Source organism: Filicampus tigris, chromosome 8, assembly GCF_054856515.1.
Source record: "Filicampus tigris isolate MCC_2025a chromosome 8, RoL_Ftig_1.0, whole genome shotgun sequence".
Taxonomy (NCBI): Eukaryota; Metazoa; Chordata; class Actinopteri; order Syngnathiformes; family Syngnathidae; genus Filicampus; species Filicampus tigris.
Window position 1 is genome coordinate 3908332 of NC_141224.1, and position 17324 is coordinate 3925655.

At 54.1% G+C, this 17324-nt stretch overlaps 2 protein-coding genes across 11 annotated transcripts; both read left to right on the top strand.

The window, feature by feature from the left end:
- Positions 1-73: 73 nt before the first annotated feature.
- adam15 (ADAM metallopeptidase domain 15) lies at positions 74-10461 on the top strand. 5 transcript variants are annotated; one of them, XM_086038659.1, is made up of 25 exons: positions 74-466; positions 1142-1233; positions 2304-2380; positions 2452-2530; positions 2601-2677; positions 3094-3319; positions 3411-3476; positions 3567-3638; positions 3730-3899; positions 3980-4064; positions 4152-4300; positions 4917-5094; positions 5163-5255; positions 5331-5526; positions 5596-5704; positions 5842-6037; positions 6746-6823; positions 6888-6999; positions 7133-7283; positions 7361-7490; positions 7579-7647; positions 8745-8813; positions 9723-9788; positions 9882-9976; positions 10096-10461. In XM_086038659.1, exons 1-25 carry the CDS (start codon positions 358-360, stop codon positions 10154-10156), a joined length of 2805 nt encoding a protein of 934 aa, XP_085894785.1. In that variant the 5' UTR covers positions 74-357; the 3' UTR covers positions 10157-10461. The 5 variants fall into 5 exon arrangements, with proteins under 5 accessions (XP_085894785.1, XP_085894786.1, XP_085894787.1 ...); XM_086038660.1 differs by lacking the exon at positions 8745-8813 and having other exon boundaries at positions 75-466; XM_086038661.1 differs by lacking the exon at positions 7579-7647 and having other exon boundaries at positions 75-466.
- Positions 10462-10956: 495 nt separating this feature from the next.
- LOC147143079 (semaphorin-4A-like) lies at positions 10957-16750 on the top strand. 6 transcript variants are annotated; one of them, XM_086039112.1, is made up of 14 exons: positions 10957-11204; positions 11509-11656; positions 11728-11790; positions 11873-11971; positions 12492-12582; positions 12671-12793; positions 12856-12983; positions 13110-13279; positions 13963-14101; positions 14716-14905; positions 15163-15278; positions 15353-15549; positions 15775-15845; positions 16085-16750. In XM_086039112.1, the coding sequence occupies exons 1-14, from the start codon at positions 10972-10974 to the stop codon at positions 16642-16644; spliced, it is 2328 nt and encodes a 775-aa protein (XP_085895238.1). In that variant the 5' UTR covers positions 10957-10971; the 3' UTR covers positions 16645-16750. The 6 variants fall into 6 exon arrangements, with proteins under 6 accessions (XP_085895238.1, XP_085895235.1, XP_085895236.1 ...); XM_086039113.1 differs by having other exon boundaries at positions 11006-11204; positions 11496-11656; XM_086039109.1 differs by having other exon boundaries at positions 12671-12983; positions 14628-14905.
- Positions 16751-17324: the final 574 nt, after the last annotated feature.

Here is a 17324-nt window from a genome sequence, read left to right on the forward strand (position 1 = left end):
ATCTCAAAGTACGCATGTGCCACCGATCACTTCCTCGCGTCAAGCAAGAACCGGTTACTTTTATTTTGAAGGCCTGTTGTGTGGCTTCCTGTCTGGTGGAGTGACTTGATTCGTCTGGTGACATCACCACTAGGGTCCGTTATAAACAAGTCGCGAGCTGACGTTGCGTGGACGTGACGGACTCGAGTCTTTGGTGGGGACGGAAGCGCGCCACACGCACAACCTTCGACTTGGCAGCGGCTGGACGACGCTGACGGAGGACCGACCAACTTTCGTTCAGTCCAACGGATGTGGCGCTCGATCGGCAGTCATGGCAGCTTGTCCACACGCTGACCGGAAGTTAGCCGCGGCGGCGAGATGATACCGCTCTTGGCGCCACTTGTACTGCTTCTGCTCGGCGCCGGCGCGGCGTTCACGGACGCCAGGACCTTGAACGCAACGCCGCCGCCCGGACGCCATCCCGCAGGTAACACGGACGCGCACGGCATCGCAACGAGGGGCGGGGCTAAGACGAGATAACGTCAAGACTGATCACGTCACGAGCTATTACTAGAAGTCAGGCAGAAGTCAAGTGTGTGTGTGTGTGTGTGTGTACGCTCGCCATAAGAAGTTAAAAGTGTGTTACAACAAAACACTCCGTGTAGGCGTGTGAACGTGTGTTCGTGGAATGTGTGTGTGTGTGTCCTAAGAGGTTTAAGTGTGTTAAAACAAACTGTGTCAAGAGGTTTAAGTGTGTTAAAACAACATAAAACAAGTGGATCTAATGGCTGTTAAAAGTCTACACCTGTTCAAAATGTCAGGTTTTTTGTGATATCAAAAAGAGACTAAGATCAATAATAATAATGAGTGTTATTTTCCATTATTTATTTCTTTGTTTATTTGATTTGATTTGATTTATTTATTTTCTTCTTCAATATCAATATCCACGAGTTTGCTGATCGCATTCAAACTCGCGTTCAATGGGAGCCAGCGCACACCTGCCACCATCTGAAATGCCGTTAAGTTTACCGCAAATGAACTTCAGCTGTTCTAGTAGGCTTTTGGCGTGGCTGATTGTGCTTCTGAGTTGTGCGCAGACGACTTGCATCCATCCACTCTACTAGAGTGTCAAAAGTGTGTGCTGGCTTTGGATTGTTTTCAGATGACGTGGGATGGCGGCGCTCCCTGCTGCAGAGGACACAACCCTTCGTGCTGGTGGGCGGGCAGAGGCGGAACCTGAAGGAGGCGCTGCAGGTAAGAGCAGGTTCAAGAAGCTGGATCATGCTAAATCAACTTTAGGGCGTTATTGGCCATGCTAAAAAAGCTTTTTCCTGGGCAAAAACACCGCCAAGTGGTGTTTTTCTCCATTTGTCCATCTTCAAACATTCCTTGTCAGTCCTCCTCTCCAGCCCCGCCCCATCATCACATTGTGACATCACAGTGTGAGGAGCTGACCCCCATAGCGTACACTTTGTCCAGAAGTCGGCACTTAGCGCTTGGTCAGTGGTCGTCTCCCAACCCAGAGGTTGTGGGTTCGATCCCCGGCCATTGTGACCGTGTCGAAGTATCCTTGAGCAAGAACCTCCAGTTGGTAAATGAGGTACAGCGCGAAGCGTTTTGAGCGCCAAAAGTATAAAAGCGCTACACAAGTGATAGCCCATTTTCCGTTCAGAAGAAATGTGATCACCATTGTGCTAAGGAGTTAGCTGTGGAAATCTTCAAATAGCATCAGACATCCTCTTGAAAGTTATTCACATTGTTTGGATTTGATGGCTGTTGCAAAGGTTACAGTGTGTGTGTGTGTGTGTGTGTGTGTGTGTGTGTGTGAGAAAATTCTTGAGCAGTGCATAGGTTGGGTCTTCATTATGGCTATGAGGATGATGTCAGGGTGGGAGGACGCACACTTCCTGTCGAAATCCCCCAACACACACAAACATACGCGCGTGTGGGCCGCACCCACACACACACGCACACACCCACAGAATGACGAGAGGCGACACGTTCAGCATGCCGTGGAGTTTATTGTAGCAAGTTGACTTCCTGTATGATATCATGATCTTGGCAATAATCCACTTGGATAGAAAAAGAAAACAACTTCCTGCCAAACGCCCTTTACACAGGAAGTAGTTTCACTTTCATGTTTGCCACGCCCACATCCAGATGGGCTGGTTTTGCTTGTGCGCTTCTCGACTTGCTTGGGCTCGTGATTGGTTGTGGTCCAGTCCGGTTCTGGTTCCGCTTGCTTGGTGCCCTGCTTGATTTCCGGGCCCGATTGGTTTTGGTCCCGCTTGGTTGCGGCTGTTAAAAGGTGCCGACGTTTCCAGGGCGGTCACCCGGAGCATCTGCTGTGCGGCCTGAAGGTCCGAGGTGAGGTCCTCGTCCTGGACCTGCAGAAGAACCGGTGAGTGAGCGCGGACGGATCCACATGACCCGCAAACGACTTTGCACCGACGGCCCGTGCTTTGTCCTCAGCGACCTCTTGCCCAAAGCGCCCGACGTCTTCTTCTACCTGCCCGACGGAACGGGCGTGTCCGTGACGGACGACCCCGCGGTGAGTCCCCGAACGCGTCCCTGCGTCTGACGGCCTGCCCGGCTGAGCCCTTTTTTTTTTGTGTCCGCAGCCGCATTGTTATTACCACGGCAACGTAAGAGGATTCCCAAGCTCCAGAGTGGCGATCAGCACCTGCGCCGGTTTGCGGTGAGTCTTCCGAGCGCTTTGTGACGACCTCTGAGCGCTGAGGGATTAACGGATTTGCTCAAGCGTCAGCGCCACACAATTCATCTTTGTTCTCGGACACGTGCGCGCGACTTTTTTTTTTTTTTCAACTCAAGTTGTTGCGGGTGCTGCGTTTGCTAGCCGGCCCACTTGATCCGCCTTTTGATTTCCGGCACGACAGAAACCGGCGCTTTTAGAACAGTACATCAACCAGCGCTTTTTCCCAACCAATATTTTCGTCATAAAACCTCAGTGAAATCCATCCGAGATGTTAATTGTTAAATGATTGCGAGTTCAACTTGCCTGCCGGCTCACCACCGAGTGTGTGTGTGAAAAGTGATGACATCATCATCATCATCATCATCATCATCATCATCAAGCGTCTTCTTCCCCTTCAGCGGCGTGATCGCCGTCAACTCCTCGTTGAGTTTTGAGGTTCAGCCGCGGGAGCTCGGCGAAGGAGGCGGGGCCAGCGGAGCGGGAGGAGGAGCCGAAGAGGAGGCGGGAGAAGATGGAGACCACCTGATCTTCTCCGGCGCTCACGCGGTCGACCGAGCTGCCAGTGGCTGCGGCGTTTCGCACGGCCGTGATCGCGCGACGGTGCGGCGACGCGCGCAAAGCAGGGTGAGGAACGCGACGCGACGCGACGCCGCACGACATGCCGCAATGTCACCGGTAGGACCAGCCTTCCCCTGAATCTGCTTTGTGTGCACAGAGCAAGAGGGACATCCTCACGGAGACCAAATACATCGAGCTGGTTTTGGTGGCGGACCACCAGGAGGCGAGTGGACGCTTGATTGGCCGCCGCCGCCGCCGCCGCCGCCGCCGCACTCCGCTTATTGTGGCCACCAATGTCCTTGTTCTTGTGCAGTTCTTGAACTACCAGAAGAACAACAAGACCATCATCTACCGCTTGCTGGATGTGGCCAACCAGGTGGACTGGGTGAGACCTTTCACCCGGCCGTCACCATGACAACAGCATCGGGACCCCCAAAACACTGTGCATGTGTGTGTGTGTGTGCGTGTGCATGCAGTACTACCGGCCTCTGAAGGTGCGCGTGGCGCTGACGGGTTTGGAGGTGTGGAGTGACCGGGACAAGATCCGCGTGGAGAAGAACCCCAGCGCCACGCTCAACAACTTCCTGCTGTGGCGGACCAGGGAGCTCCTGCCGCGCCTTCGCCACGACAACGCTCAGCTCGTCATGTACGCCCGCCTGACCCCTCTTGACCGTCAACGCTGACCCTCATCTGACTTCCTGTTGACTTTGTGGCGGTGCGGCGCAGGGGCAGCGCCATGGACGGCACGACGGTGGGCATGGCGGCGCAGGCGTCCATGTGCTCCAGAGACCGCTCGGGAGGCGTCAACGTGGTGAGTGGCGCGCCCGGCCCGTCGTGCTCGTCGGCGCCATCGTGGTCAGTGTGGCCGGCCTTAGCAACCCGCCGCCGTTGTGAGCAGGACCACCTGGTCAGCGTCCTGGGCGTGGCGTCCACGGTGGCTCACGAGCTGGGACACAACCTGGGGATGAGCCACGACAGCCACCAACGCCGATGCCGCTGCGACAACCAGCCCCGCATGGGCGGCTGCATCATGGAAGCCTCCACCGGGTCGGCAGCCGCCGCCGCCGCCACCGCCGCCGCCGTCCCGCTCGCTGTTGATTTCTCGACACTTCCTGTTGACGCCTTCCTGACTTGCTTTTGACTTGGCGCCGGCTTGCTACGGGCTCGTTGCCCGTTGGAGTCTGGTTGCCAACTCGCCGTGGACCTGCCGCCTTAAAGCGGAAGTCAACCCAAACTTCTTTTTCTCAAGAATATGTGCCCGGCAGGCCCACGAGTTGAAACACGGCATTCGGATTCATTTTGCGTTTGTGGAATATAAGTTAAGCAGCAAAATGCACTTGTTTTTAGCCATCCCCGGGGACGGCCATTTTGGCTTCTGTCGACTGAAAATGACATCACAACTGCTCACGACGACCAAACACGGCGCAGATTCAGAAAACAGGTCAGCAGTGATTGGTGGTTGTGAGCAGTTGTGATGTCATTTTCAGTCGACAGAAGACAAAATGGCCGCCCCCAGAGATGGCTAAAAACGAGCGGATTAACACTTATTCCATAAACGCTAAATTAATCAGAATGCCCTCAACTAGCGGGCCTGCTGGGAACATATTCTTGAAAAAAACATGTTAGGGTTGACTTCCGCTTTAAAGTCCCTTCCCCATTGCAGGTTCCTGCCGGGCCAGCAGTTCAGCAGCTGCAGCGCGTCCGACCTGTCGCTCAGTCTGTTGCGGGGGGGCGGCATGTGCCTGTTCAACGTGCCGCCGCCCGAGCGCCTCCTGGGCGGGCCTCGCTGCGGCAACCTCTACGTGGAGCCCGGAGAGGAGTGCGACTGCGGCCTGCTGGAGGTACGCGCCCGGGCGGCTTCCGCACTTGGCACTTGCGTAACGATGGCCGCCGTGCTCTGATTGGTCAGGAGTGCCGGGACCCCTGCTGCGACGCGTCCACGTGTCGCCTGCGCCCCGGCGCCCGCTGCTCGTCCGACGGCGTCTGCTGCCGGGACTGCCAGGTGGGCGCCGCCCCCGCCCCAAGGCCCTTCAACGTTTGGTCCGCGTCCAATTTAAAAGTCTCTCGGCGTCTCCAGCTGCGGGCGGCGGGCTCCGTGTGCCGGGAGCCCATCGGAGAGTGCGACCTGCCCGAGTTCTGCACAGGCTCCTCCCCCTTGTGCCCGCCCAACGTCTACGTTCAGAACGGCGAGCCCTGCGAGGACGGCGCCGCCCACTGCTACGGCGGCACCTGCGCCAGCTTGCGCGCGCAGTGCCAGACGCTTTGGGGAGCCAGTAAGTCGCGCGAAGCTAACCGCTCAGCGGTGTGACGCCAGAATTCTAACAGCGCCCTCGTGTGGCCAGATGCCACCGCTGCACCGGCCGTCTGCTTCTCGTCCGTCAACAAGCAAGGAAACAAATACGGAAACTGCGGCCAGCTCGCCAACGGGTCCTACGTGGCCTGCGCACCCAAGTCAGTGCTTGTGTGTGCGTGTGTGTGATTGAATGTTTTTGCGTGTGTGTGATTGAATGTTTTTGCGTGTATGCTGGTGTGTAATGTGCGCGCCCCCGTTTGGCGGCGGGTGAAGTGACCCGCGTGTTGTGTTGCAGCGACGTGCAGTGCGGCAGGATCCAGTGCCAAGGCGGGCTGGAGCGCCCCCTGCTGGGCACCGACACGGAGATCCTGACCACCACCGTGCGCTTGGACCTCCGCGACCTGGTGTGCCGCGGGGTCGTCTTCCACTTGGGGGACGACGTGTCCGACCCCGCCTCCGTGGCCCAGGGCACCGCCTGCGGGCCCGGCAAGGTCCGAGCCCACCCCCCCTCTGACCTCCGACCCGTGCACTGTCACCAAACTAGAGCAAAAGAGCAAAGTTTCCACTCCTCCTAGATTCAAACCATATCAAGTTGTTCTAATTGTGGACATATTTCTTCCAGAAGGTGGGACCAGCTGACTTTGTAATCATACGACAGCGATGATGTCATAGTCCACCGTCTGAAAATCTCGATCCAGTGCGATCTTGCGATTTGAGGTGGTTTTGTTGCGTAGCCGCGCTCGGAACTAAAAACACGCGTGTCTCACATCATCTTTCCCCGACGGAATGCAGGCAAATCAACAACAAGCAAAATACTTGGCGTGTATTTTTCCATCAGGAAAATTGCACCGGACACCATTTCGCTTGATCATATCACCGTCATGGTGACAACGTCGTAAAATAGAATGCAAAGGTTGCTGCGTCGTGAAGTCGTTGTGCTGCTCCTTGTGGTGTGAGCGCTTTGGCCACCCGGGGGCAGTATAACACAGGCAGACGGATGGACAGGAAGGAGACGCTAACAACGCTGCAGTCGCATTAACGTGCCTGAGACTGTTGAGTGTTTGTTAGCATCGAGCTAAACAGACTTTCCGACGGCTCTTAACTCCGAAAGCGCCGCAAGGGCCTGTGTGGCAACTATCTCGGTCCGCTGCATCCAAATCCTTAAAAAGCGCCGGCGTTGCGTTGTGTTGTCTTTCCAGGCCTGCTTGGAGCACAAGTGTCAGGACGTGTCCGTCTTCGGCGTGGACGAGTGCCGCCGGAAGTGCAGCGGCCACGGCGTGAGTGGCCGCTCGCTCGGCCGCCCGTCGTCACGGCGACCGCTCAGCCCTTCCTGTCTTTCAGGTCTGCAACAGCAACAACAACTGTCACTGCCGAGCCGGATGGGCGCCGCCCGACTGCGCCTACGCCGGACACGGGGGCAGCGTGGACAGCGGGCCCGCGCGCGCCGCCACGGGTACACACACACAAATCACATATAAAACCAAGACTCAGAAAAAAAACACAGACACATGCAAAGAAAACCCAAATCACGCGCACACTTTTGCCCCCTGCAATTGAAAGTGTGTTTTGTGTGTGCGTGCGCATAGATTCGGATCCGGTCCTGGTGGCCCTGCTGGTGCTCTTCCTCCTCATCCTGCCGGCACTGCTCCTCTTCCTCGCTCTTCGCTTCCCTCGTGTCCGTCGAGCGTGTTTCGCTTTGGGAGGCGGCAAACTCTTCCCCAAATCCTCACACAACCGGTAAACCTGCAGCGCGTGCGCTCGCGCAGGTGTGTCCCATGCGTGTGTGCGTGCCAACGTGTGCGACGGCTGCCCAGGACTCCGGTGACGGAGCGCAGTTCGGACCGCAACGTGGATCAAGTTCGTCCGCTGAGGTTTGCCGCCAACGCGTCGTCGTCGTTGTCGTCGTTGTCGTCGGACGTCCCCCAGACTCCGCCCCTCAAAGAGGTAAGCGAGGCCAAAAACGAGACGGCCACTTTTCAGCGCGTCGACGGCGCATGTGCAGGCTGCTACTTCCTGTTTTCTCTCCAATCAGCTTGCCGACAGGCCTGCTCCTCCCACTAAGCCGCTCCCCCCCGCCCCCCCACTAAACCCCCCGCCGCAGGTAAACTGGCATGACCACTTCCTGTCTGTGTCACGCCCTCATCTTGCCAGACTGTTGTGGAACGTTTGAATGCCCGAGCACGTTCCAAAATGCTGTGCAGCGTGCTAGAATGTTCCCGTGAGCATTCTCGGCCGTTGAAGCGTCTTTTGAGAATGTGCTCGAACCTTCTGATGTTCTTGTTTTTACATTGTTGTGCTGCGTTCTAGCATAAATGTTGTAGTGCTTTAAAATACTGCCTACGATGTAGCAATGTTCCAGAATGCCTTTTAAAAGCTTCTAGAAGTTAGTCACATTCTTGTTAGCATGCTATGTAGAACGTTGCCGCGTTCCAGAATGTCATGTCGTTCAAGATTGCTCTTTAGTCTGTTGGCTCGTGCTTTCACGTTGTGCTATTCTCATACGCATGCTCTCGAATGTTGTAGAAGGTTGTTTAGTGTCCTAGCGGAATGTTCTAGAATGCCATATTCCAGAATACCACGTCGGCTACAGTGCTGTGTTGTGTTCTAGAGGTTCTGAGAACGGTCTTTTGGAATGCTGTGCAGTGCATTACAATGTGGCGCCCTCCAATCCTCTCGTGCGCTCGCCCCCCTGGAATGTTGAAATGTTCTAGAATAGTCTTAAGTGGTCTCCAGTGAGAGTGAAGGTCAGCGCACAACAGTAAAGTGTTGGAGCATTCTGCAACATCCTCGCGGGAGAGTGAAAATTGTACCACGTCTTGAACGTTGCGCGTAACCTCCTCTGGTGCTCTGGACTGTTGCCGCATGTTACGACACTGACGAATGTTCAAGTTGAGCCTTTTAGACTGCGGGCGAGTGTGTTGCTCAGGGTTCCAAAATGTTCGGAGTGGTGTTAGACAATGCGGGATGTCGTCTCATTCTAGAATGTTGTGCTGTGCTCTGCAATGTTGTGGCATTTTTGAGTGTTCTAACAGAATGTGAAAATGTGGTGTTGCTTCCGAGGAGGGTTGGAATGGAATTGTGAACAAGAAGCCTGCTCATAGTTGTTCTGTGCAGAACGTTGCGGTAGCGCGTTGGAAAGTGTAGTTGCGTGTTGCGCCCGCCCCTCAAATTTCAGCTCATTTGCTGTTGTGACTTCAGCGGTCCGAATGCCGTCCGGCTCCGCCCACCAAGCCTCTTCCGCCCGCCCCTCCCGTCAAAGGCGTTCAGGTAGGAACCGTTTGGGCAGGCGGCACGCTGACCATTGATTGGTTGGAGCGGGAGAATGCTGACCGTTGATTGGCGGCCCAAAAACAATGAGTGGCTTTGATGGTGTGAGCCCCCTGCTGGCAGAACTTGAATGAAGTCGGTTCACTGGACAGTAGAGGAGGCGCGCTGATTGGTCCAAACATTCTTTTGACCAGAAGATTAAAGGTCAATGACATCACTGATCAATAATCAATGGTGCCTGTTTGGAAAGGTTGCTATTTTTCTACTTCCTGTTTGACTTGCACAGCCCGCCTAGGCAACAAACTCATTGGCTGCGCACATGCTAACATTTAGCTTCAGAATGTCTCAACGTCATGACACGCTGACAGGTTAGCATTAGCGTGTTTTTTTTAGATGCCTCATTTTCATGGCATTCGATCAGTAATAGTAAAGACATAACCCAGTGAATCTTATTTTGAAAATCGAATAATTTAACTGAAAGGAATATTGTTAATTATTGACATTTATCATTCAAAAGGTGAGTGAGAAAACGGGGGGTCGCTCGGGTTGGGCTGCGTCGATTGGTGTGCGGAGGCTTTTGTAACTTAAGAGTTTTTTTTTTTTTCCTTTTTGCTTCTTTTACAACTGTCACTCAAACTGCCTTTCAAAGTCAAAGCCACTTGTTGCAATACACCAAAGGGTTCTGTGGCAGCCATATTGCATTCAAACAATAGCAGAGATTTGTTCATAAAATAACCAAAAATGGTTAAATTCGAAAAAAAAATGTGTGTGTGTGTGTGTGTGTGTCTTCACCTTTCTGAATGTTATTATTTTGAAAAGGAGTCTTTATCTTCACTACTTGACACGCATGACAGCATGAGCACGTTTCCTGACTTTCTTGTCATTGTCCTTGCCTTCGCTAATGTTCAGCTGCTAGCCAGCCGACCGGCTCCACCCACTAAGCCCCTCCCCCCCGACCCGGTCTCACCCGATCAGGTACACACGCACGCCTTTTGGCATTTTGCGGCCATGTGGGACGTACAGTACGTGCGCATGTGCGTGATCATTTCCTACAAATTCTCTTGTCAGGCTTCACTTCCGCCCAAACCAGCAGTGCCCAAAAAGCCGTCGCTTCTTCCGCCCCGCCCCCATCTGACCGCCGCGTCTACGGCATCCGCTGACAGGTTGGAACCGCCGCGACGCGTTTTGTTGCCCAGTCAGCTGAGCGCGTTAGCCTGTTAGCATGTTTGATGATGACGGCAAACAGAAAGTCGGAAGCGTGACTCGTGTCATTTTTTTCCAGCCGAGGCGCTCGTCGTCCTCCGTCGCGTCCCACAATTCCGCCCAGACCGGAGCGACGGTGACCGGGCAGCGCCCCCGCTGGTGGTAGTTGCACATTGCAGTGCCTTCTTGCCAAAGCAGCGACCGCTTCTCATTGGCTGTCTGCAGGAAGCCACGCCCACTTCCAGCCACGCCTTAGCAGGAGGTCACTTGACTGATGAATGGAAGACCAAATAAGATGTCAATGTTTATTTTGTAGGAAAAAATGATCAAATGAAAAAAAAAACACGATGGCGGAAATGATGTCACGTCTGCAGGAATTGATGTCGCTGACAATTCTGTCACTGTCTCTTGCTGCTTGACAAAATAAAAGTCACCTCATTCCAAATCCGTCATGTTTACTGCTGTCGCTAACGAGGCTCCGGCGCCTCCTCCAGACAGGAAGTGATGTCATCCAACATGGATGCCACCTGTGTGTGTTTGACGAGCAAAATATGAGGAACAAGCGTTGTTAGTTATGCAGTCGACTTTTGCGACTGTGTACAGTTTCATGTGTGATCAATTTGTTGAATTCTCAGTCTTGTGACAGCTTAAACCAACACCTCCACTCTCATCTCATTGATTGGCTGTCAGGTCATTTCCTTACTTTTTGTGTGTGTATACTCACGTATGCGTGTATATATATATATATATATATATATATATATGTATATATATATATATATTATATATATATATATTATATATATTATATATCTATATATATATATATTATATATATATATTATATATATTATATATATATATATATATATATATATATTATATATATATATATATTCATATATGATGGCCTGACTTTGAACCCTTTGCATGAGACATTGAAAGTTGTTGTGTCATGAAGAGGCGGCGGAGAAGTGAAACAAGACGTTTGAGGGCATCATGTCTGTCAACTGCCCGGCCCCTTCCGAAGACACCTGACAGGAAGTGGTGGAGTGCCTTCCTGTTGCTCGTCACTCTCTGCGTTCACGATGGTCGTCGCGCTCATGTTGCTGCTCGCCGCCGTCGGGACGGACGCCATCGGGATGGATGCCGATTTGCCGCTCCGCGCGCACTCCTCCTTCCTTTTCAGTGAGTCCTTCTCGTTCCACTTCCTGTGCTCCTGGCAGCTGATTGGGCCCTGGTCACGTGATGTGCGGTCTATCATTTGTCACCATGGCAAAACTGACCGTCATGATGACGACCGGGTCGCTCAGTCAGTGTTGTCGTGACGACCGCTAACTAGCAAACGGCCCTGGCAAACTTGTCCATCAAGCTGTCAATCCAACTGCCAGCGTGTCACGCGAACGCAGCCCGGACCACTTCCTGTCTGAGCTCAGACGGGAAGTGGTCCGTGCGCGCGCAAAGCATGTTTGTGCTCAGACTCCCCCGACAGGCCGCTGGCGCGCTTCTCGCCGGCCGACGTCCACAACTTCACCGCGCTGTTGCTGAGCGACGACCACAACACGCTCTACGTGGGCGCGCGCGACGCCGTGCTCTCATTGGACGTGAGCGGCGGTGACGACATCACCCTGAAGAGGAAGGTGAGCCGATTGCGCTGCGCCGCTTTGTCCCGACGGTGCCTGACGGCGGCGCATCTTCCCCTCGTCCGCAGGTGTCCTGGCGTCCGACGGACTCGGACGTGGACGTCTGCCGGAGCAAAGGGAAGAACGCCACGGTAGCTCTTGACCTCTGCCGGGCTCTTCTTGTGTCTGCCTGGTGGGTGTAAGGTCAAAGGTTATGCGTGTGCGTGCGTGCAGACGGACTGCGGCAACTTTGTAGGCGTGTTGCAGCGCCTGAACGCCTCGCACGTGTACGCCTGCGGCAGTTTCGCCTTCAGCCCGCGTGACGCCTTCCTGGTGAGCGCGGCCGTCGGACTTCCTGCGTGCACTCGAAAAACAGTTGGGTTAAAAATAACACCATTTTGGGTCAAAAATGGACCGATCCACTACTTCCTGGGTTGTTTTCTGCAAAGACAACCCCATAAATTGGACTGTTTTGTACAAAACAATGCAAGAACATGGGTCAAATTGACCCAATTAGTGGATCGATCCATTTTTGACCCAAAATGGTGTTATTTTTAACCCAGCTGTTTTTAGAGCGCGGCCTTTCCGTGATCGCTGGAGAAAAGTCACGGAAGCGCGGGAACCCAAGCTTAGGCCGCCTAATTCCCACCTTCAAAGAACTTGTAATGGAATGATAGCACGTTGGCTGGAGGAAGATTACGGAAAAAAGGAGGAGATCTGGATGAGCTTATTGTAAAAATAAAAATAAAAATTGAAAAATTGAAAGCATCATCCAGAAAAAGCAGCTCACGTACTTCAAACATGCTTGTGACATACGTGTACTTTGACGGCGCCTGTTACCCTCCGCTGGCAGGACGCCGACACCCTGGCCATGACCCCCCCGCCAGCCGCCCGAGGTCGCTGCCCCTTCAGCCCGAGTCAAAGGAGCGCCGCCCTCATCGCGGGTCGGGACGCGCCGCCGCTCGCCGCCTTCAGCTGTCGTCCCCGTGCGTAAGCCCCGCCCCCTGACAGACCCTTTTGCGCGTCGCGCAGACGGCGAGTTGTTCACCGCCGCCATGGCCGACTTCAAGGGGGTCTCGCCGCTCATCGCGCGCCACTTCAGTAAAGCCGGACGCCCGGACGTCACCCAGGAGTCGTCGCCCATCCTGCTGGAAGGTGAGGCCGCGCGAGTGCGCTTCCCCCTGAGCGCCGCCGTCGCCCTCACTTCCCGTTTGCAGAGGCAGACTTTGCGGGCTCAGCGCTGGACGCCGCCCAAAGGAAGGTCCTCTTCTTCTTCAGCGAGGTGGCCAAGGAATTCAACACCCGGGACGAGCCGCAGGTGGCCCGCGTGGCCAGCGTCTGCCAGGTGCTCGGGGACTCACGCCAAGCACACGCGCGCTCCCGGTAGCACGCGGTCGCGTGATGCCACATGCTCGGCACACGGCGAAGGGCGCGGCCCGCGCTAACCACGCGCCGGCGCTGTGGCCGTCAGGACGACGTGGGCGGAGTCCAGATCCTGCAGAAGAAGTGGACGTCGCTGGTCAAGACCACGCTGCGCTGCCTGCCGCCTTTCGCCGTCCTGCTCGACGTCTTCGCACTCCCGCCGCCGGAGGACGGAGACCCCGCCCACACGCTCTTCTACGCTGTCTTCGGCTCGCAGTGGTGCGCAACAAAGCTGTCCTTGTCCTCCAGCTCCTTGCACTAGGACGCGCCTCGTCCTCACAAGTCAGACAATTCTGTGCACTGGCAGAACAACCGTGTCTTACTAGTAAAAAAAAATTTTTTCCCCACTACCAGTGCCATTTTGGTCTGCTAGTTCGCATTTAAAGCTTACCCTTCTAGGCCCATCAAGTAGGCATGAGTCACGCACTAGTAACCTCTTTATTTCCGCAAAGCCATTTGAGCGTTTATTCCATATCCCACCTACTAGTACGCTCTCTGTCTCCTCACTTTGACATACTTGTAGGACAACTACATGGTACTCATGAGGCAACACTGTGCACTAGTTGACAACTGCATGCTACTAGTGCAAGTAGAGACAATAAAAAAAGTCAAGGTTAAAATCTATTGCTTCACTAAGCAGTACTAGTAGTGCACAGATGTTAATGATTGTCCAGTTTTGCCTCACTATGTAGTTGTCCTACTTAGTGTGCAGGAATGTTATACAGTTGTGGAAGGCAGTAGTGGGAAAATGTGACTCTTGCTAGTGAGGACAGAGAGGGTACTAGTACATGGACCTTAGCTTCCTTAGCCGTTGGAGCATTTACTCCATATCCAGCTAAAGGTTCAACCCAAACATATTTTTTTTCCAGAATATGTCGTTTCATTTCCTGTTGCTGTCGCAGGTCCCTCCGTCCGGAGTCGGCGGTGTGCGCCTTCCGGCTGGCGTCCCTCAGGGCGGCCTTCGCCGGCCCCTACAGGCGCTTTGACGCCGACACGCACCAGTGGAGCCCCCTGCCGTCCAAGAGTTCCTACTTTGGGCAGGTTAGTCCGTCGCCCGTTAACAAAATGGCCGCAATTTTCCCCATCGTGCTTCGGTGACTCAACGACGTCCGATACATCAAAATCCCCAACGAGCTGGTAGGGAGTAGTCGATGAATTGTTTCTCTCCACTAAATCCAAATCCCATAAATCCATCATTCCCCGCACAAGCGGTTCAACAACTCTGTTGTTAGTCGATTCATCGTTTCAGCTCTAGTCTGCCATATAAAAATCCATGCGTTGACATTAGGGAGTCAATCAATGACTCCCAACACAGAGAGTTACTGAGTAAGACTCGGTTGGTTACATTAGCCATGATTGGGTTCATCGTTTCAGGCTAAATCCACGATACAAAAATCCCGGCGTAGTAATCAGGGAGTCGCAAATGACGGAATGCTCCTCAACAAAATCACTTGTTTATTTCGACGCAAATGCATATTTGGCTAAATGTGCACCCGGTGATCGGCAATGAGTGAATGATTCCAAACGCAATCATTCACTCACTGCCGACTCCCCGATCGCTATAAAGGGATTTTGAAGGAACTAGCGAGGTCCCCGATGTCAAAATCCCTCTGGATCCGGAAGCTGCGATTGATTGTGTGTGTGCGTGCGACCAGTGCGGCCTGGAGGGGGCGCCGCACGGCAAACTGGAGGAGGTGAAGCGGACCTTCCTGACGGGCGGCCACGTGGCTCCGGAGCAGGGTGGCCCCCTGCTGGTCTCCGGCCACCACCGCTACAGTCGCGTGGCGGCCATGAGCGTGCGCGCGGCCGACGGCCGGCGCTACCGGCTCCTTTTCCTCCTCACCGGTGAGCCTCAAAGACACATGCTCGCAAGTCATTTACTTCCCCCATCATTTTTCTCCCTTTACGTAAACCGCAAAGAGAGTTGTTTTTACTCCCTCGGTTTTTCCTGCTTAAGCAAACCTCAAAGACACACAATTTGTTTTGTTTTTCTCTTGGTTTTTCGACCACGCACACACATCAAAGACACAAACGCCAAAGGGTTGCCACTGATTTTCTTGAAACGTCAAGGAGATGCGACGTGATTGCGTTTGTGTTTCCAGAAAGCGGAATCCTGCACAAAGTGTTCCTGTCTTTGCGGGGTCCGCGGCTCGTTGAGGAGATTGCGGTGCTGGAGGGCGGCGAGCGCGTTACGGCCTTGGCGCTGTCGGCCTCCAAGGTAAAGTCGACGTTTGGCGCCGGCCGGCCGGCCGTTTGTCCATCATTGCTGAAGGCGTGTGTGTCGCGTGTCAGGGTGTGGCGTTCGTCGGCTCGTGGGGCGCCGTCACCGCCGTGCCCGTGGCTCACTGCTCCGCCCATCGCACGTGCGGACGCTGCCTATTGGCCAGAGATCCTCTTTGCGGCTGGAGCCCAAGCAGGAAGCTGTGCGCCCGCTTGGACCAGGAACAAGAATGCGACAAAGACCAGGAACCGGAACAGGAAGAATGCATGTACGGACCAGGCTTTCACGCCGGCGTCATTATTGCTCATGTTTTGATCACACATCATCAGAGAGGAACTGCTTACATTGGCGATGACTTAAGTCGGCTGTGTTCACACACACAGTGCAGCAGACCTCCCTTGTTTTCAAAATGAGCAATACCTTATCCGCGCATGTGGTTTACATATTGATGACAGAATATTGATGTCATATTGAACATGAGTGTGCTGGTCAGGATTCAACTCCTGGAGGGTGGCGACGTGCAGAAGGAATGTCACGGAGGAGGCGGCACCCCTACTGTCAAAAGTGAGAAACAACACTCGGCCGCCGAGTTGTAAACACTGTTGGCGTGTGACTCACGTTTGACATGTCTGGCTTGTGGCATGTACATGAGATGTTCCATGTCTGACTGTGTTGTGTGGCGATGACGTGTGGCGTGTGATGTGTAGCGGCTGACGTGGTGTATGGCGTGTAGCGTACGGCACGCGATGTCTGACGTGAGCTGTAAGGTGTCGTGTGACGTATCTGGTGTGCGGCGTGTGCAGATGTGGTGGTGCGCGTCAATGAAGTCGTCAAGCTTTGGTGCTCCAAACCTTGGCAGTCATGTACGTTGAAGTGGACATCGTCGCGATTCCAAGACCTCCCGCCGCGACTTTTCTTCCAATCGGGCGACGGCAGCCTGAACTTCTTGGCCAGCGCAGACACGCTGGGCGAGTACCGCTGCCAGGCAGAGGAGGACGGCTACACGGAAGCGGTAGCCCGCTATGACGTCATCGCGTCGACTCCACCGCGCTCCGTGCGCCCCGGTGCCGGCGCCGAGGAAGACTGGGCGGTCTGGGTGGGGTCTTCGGCTCCGCCGCCGCTGGCGCTCTGTGAAAGGCGGGGCTACCAGGGCAAGCTGGTGGGCGTGGCCCTGGTGCTGGCCACCTTAGTCTGTTTTCTGATGGCGGCCGCAATCCTGGCGCGTGTCCGCAGGAAGTCCGCCAATTGTCATGGGGGTCCGCCGCGTGGCCAGGACGACAAACACCAGGGCGGAGTTTCCGAGCCGAGGTTGGAGCTAGGACGACTCCCTGACAAGCAACACCTGACCGACACGCCAGCTTAGCTTAGCTCATATGAGCGACATCGGCATTGTGGAGCTTAACCTGTAATCAATTTGAATTGATGAAATTTGTCACTCATGGCGATTATTAAATCAGCTGTCAAACGGATCACTGTTTGCTTCGTTTTATTGTCAACAAATGACACTTGCGTCTCCCCGTTGCGTTCACGGGTGACTTTGGGCGACAGGCGAGGTACAACCAGGTCTGGTCAACCAGCTATCTGCAGGGGACACAAAACAAGTCAAGTTAACCAGTGAAGACAATTCCGTGAAGCTTGGCTTGTTAATCGTGCTCAAGTATGGAACGTGGAGTTGTTAATATGCGAAGTGCTGACGTTTCTTCATGGAGGCGAAGAAACATCTGTCTTAAGGTTGGTACAATTTTGGACTTGGGTTTGTGGTCCAAAGGCACAGAGTCTTTCCCATTGCATTTTCGCAAAGCTGACTGAGAGGCCGAAGACTGGCAAGAAGCCAGGTGCACTTCACTGGTCAGCTGGGCGTGACTTGATTGTTTCCAAAGCTGCTACCGGTCATGGACCCTTTGAGTCGTTCCTGCCTTCAAAGCCTTTTTAGCTCTTTGTGGCTCACTTGATGCCCTCCCATGGAGGCTCTGTGGTTTACGCAATTATCTCAGAGTTCTTGTTTTTGATACAAACGTTTTTCAGATCACATCAACACACACT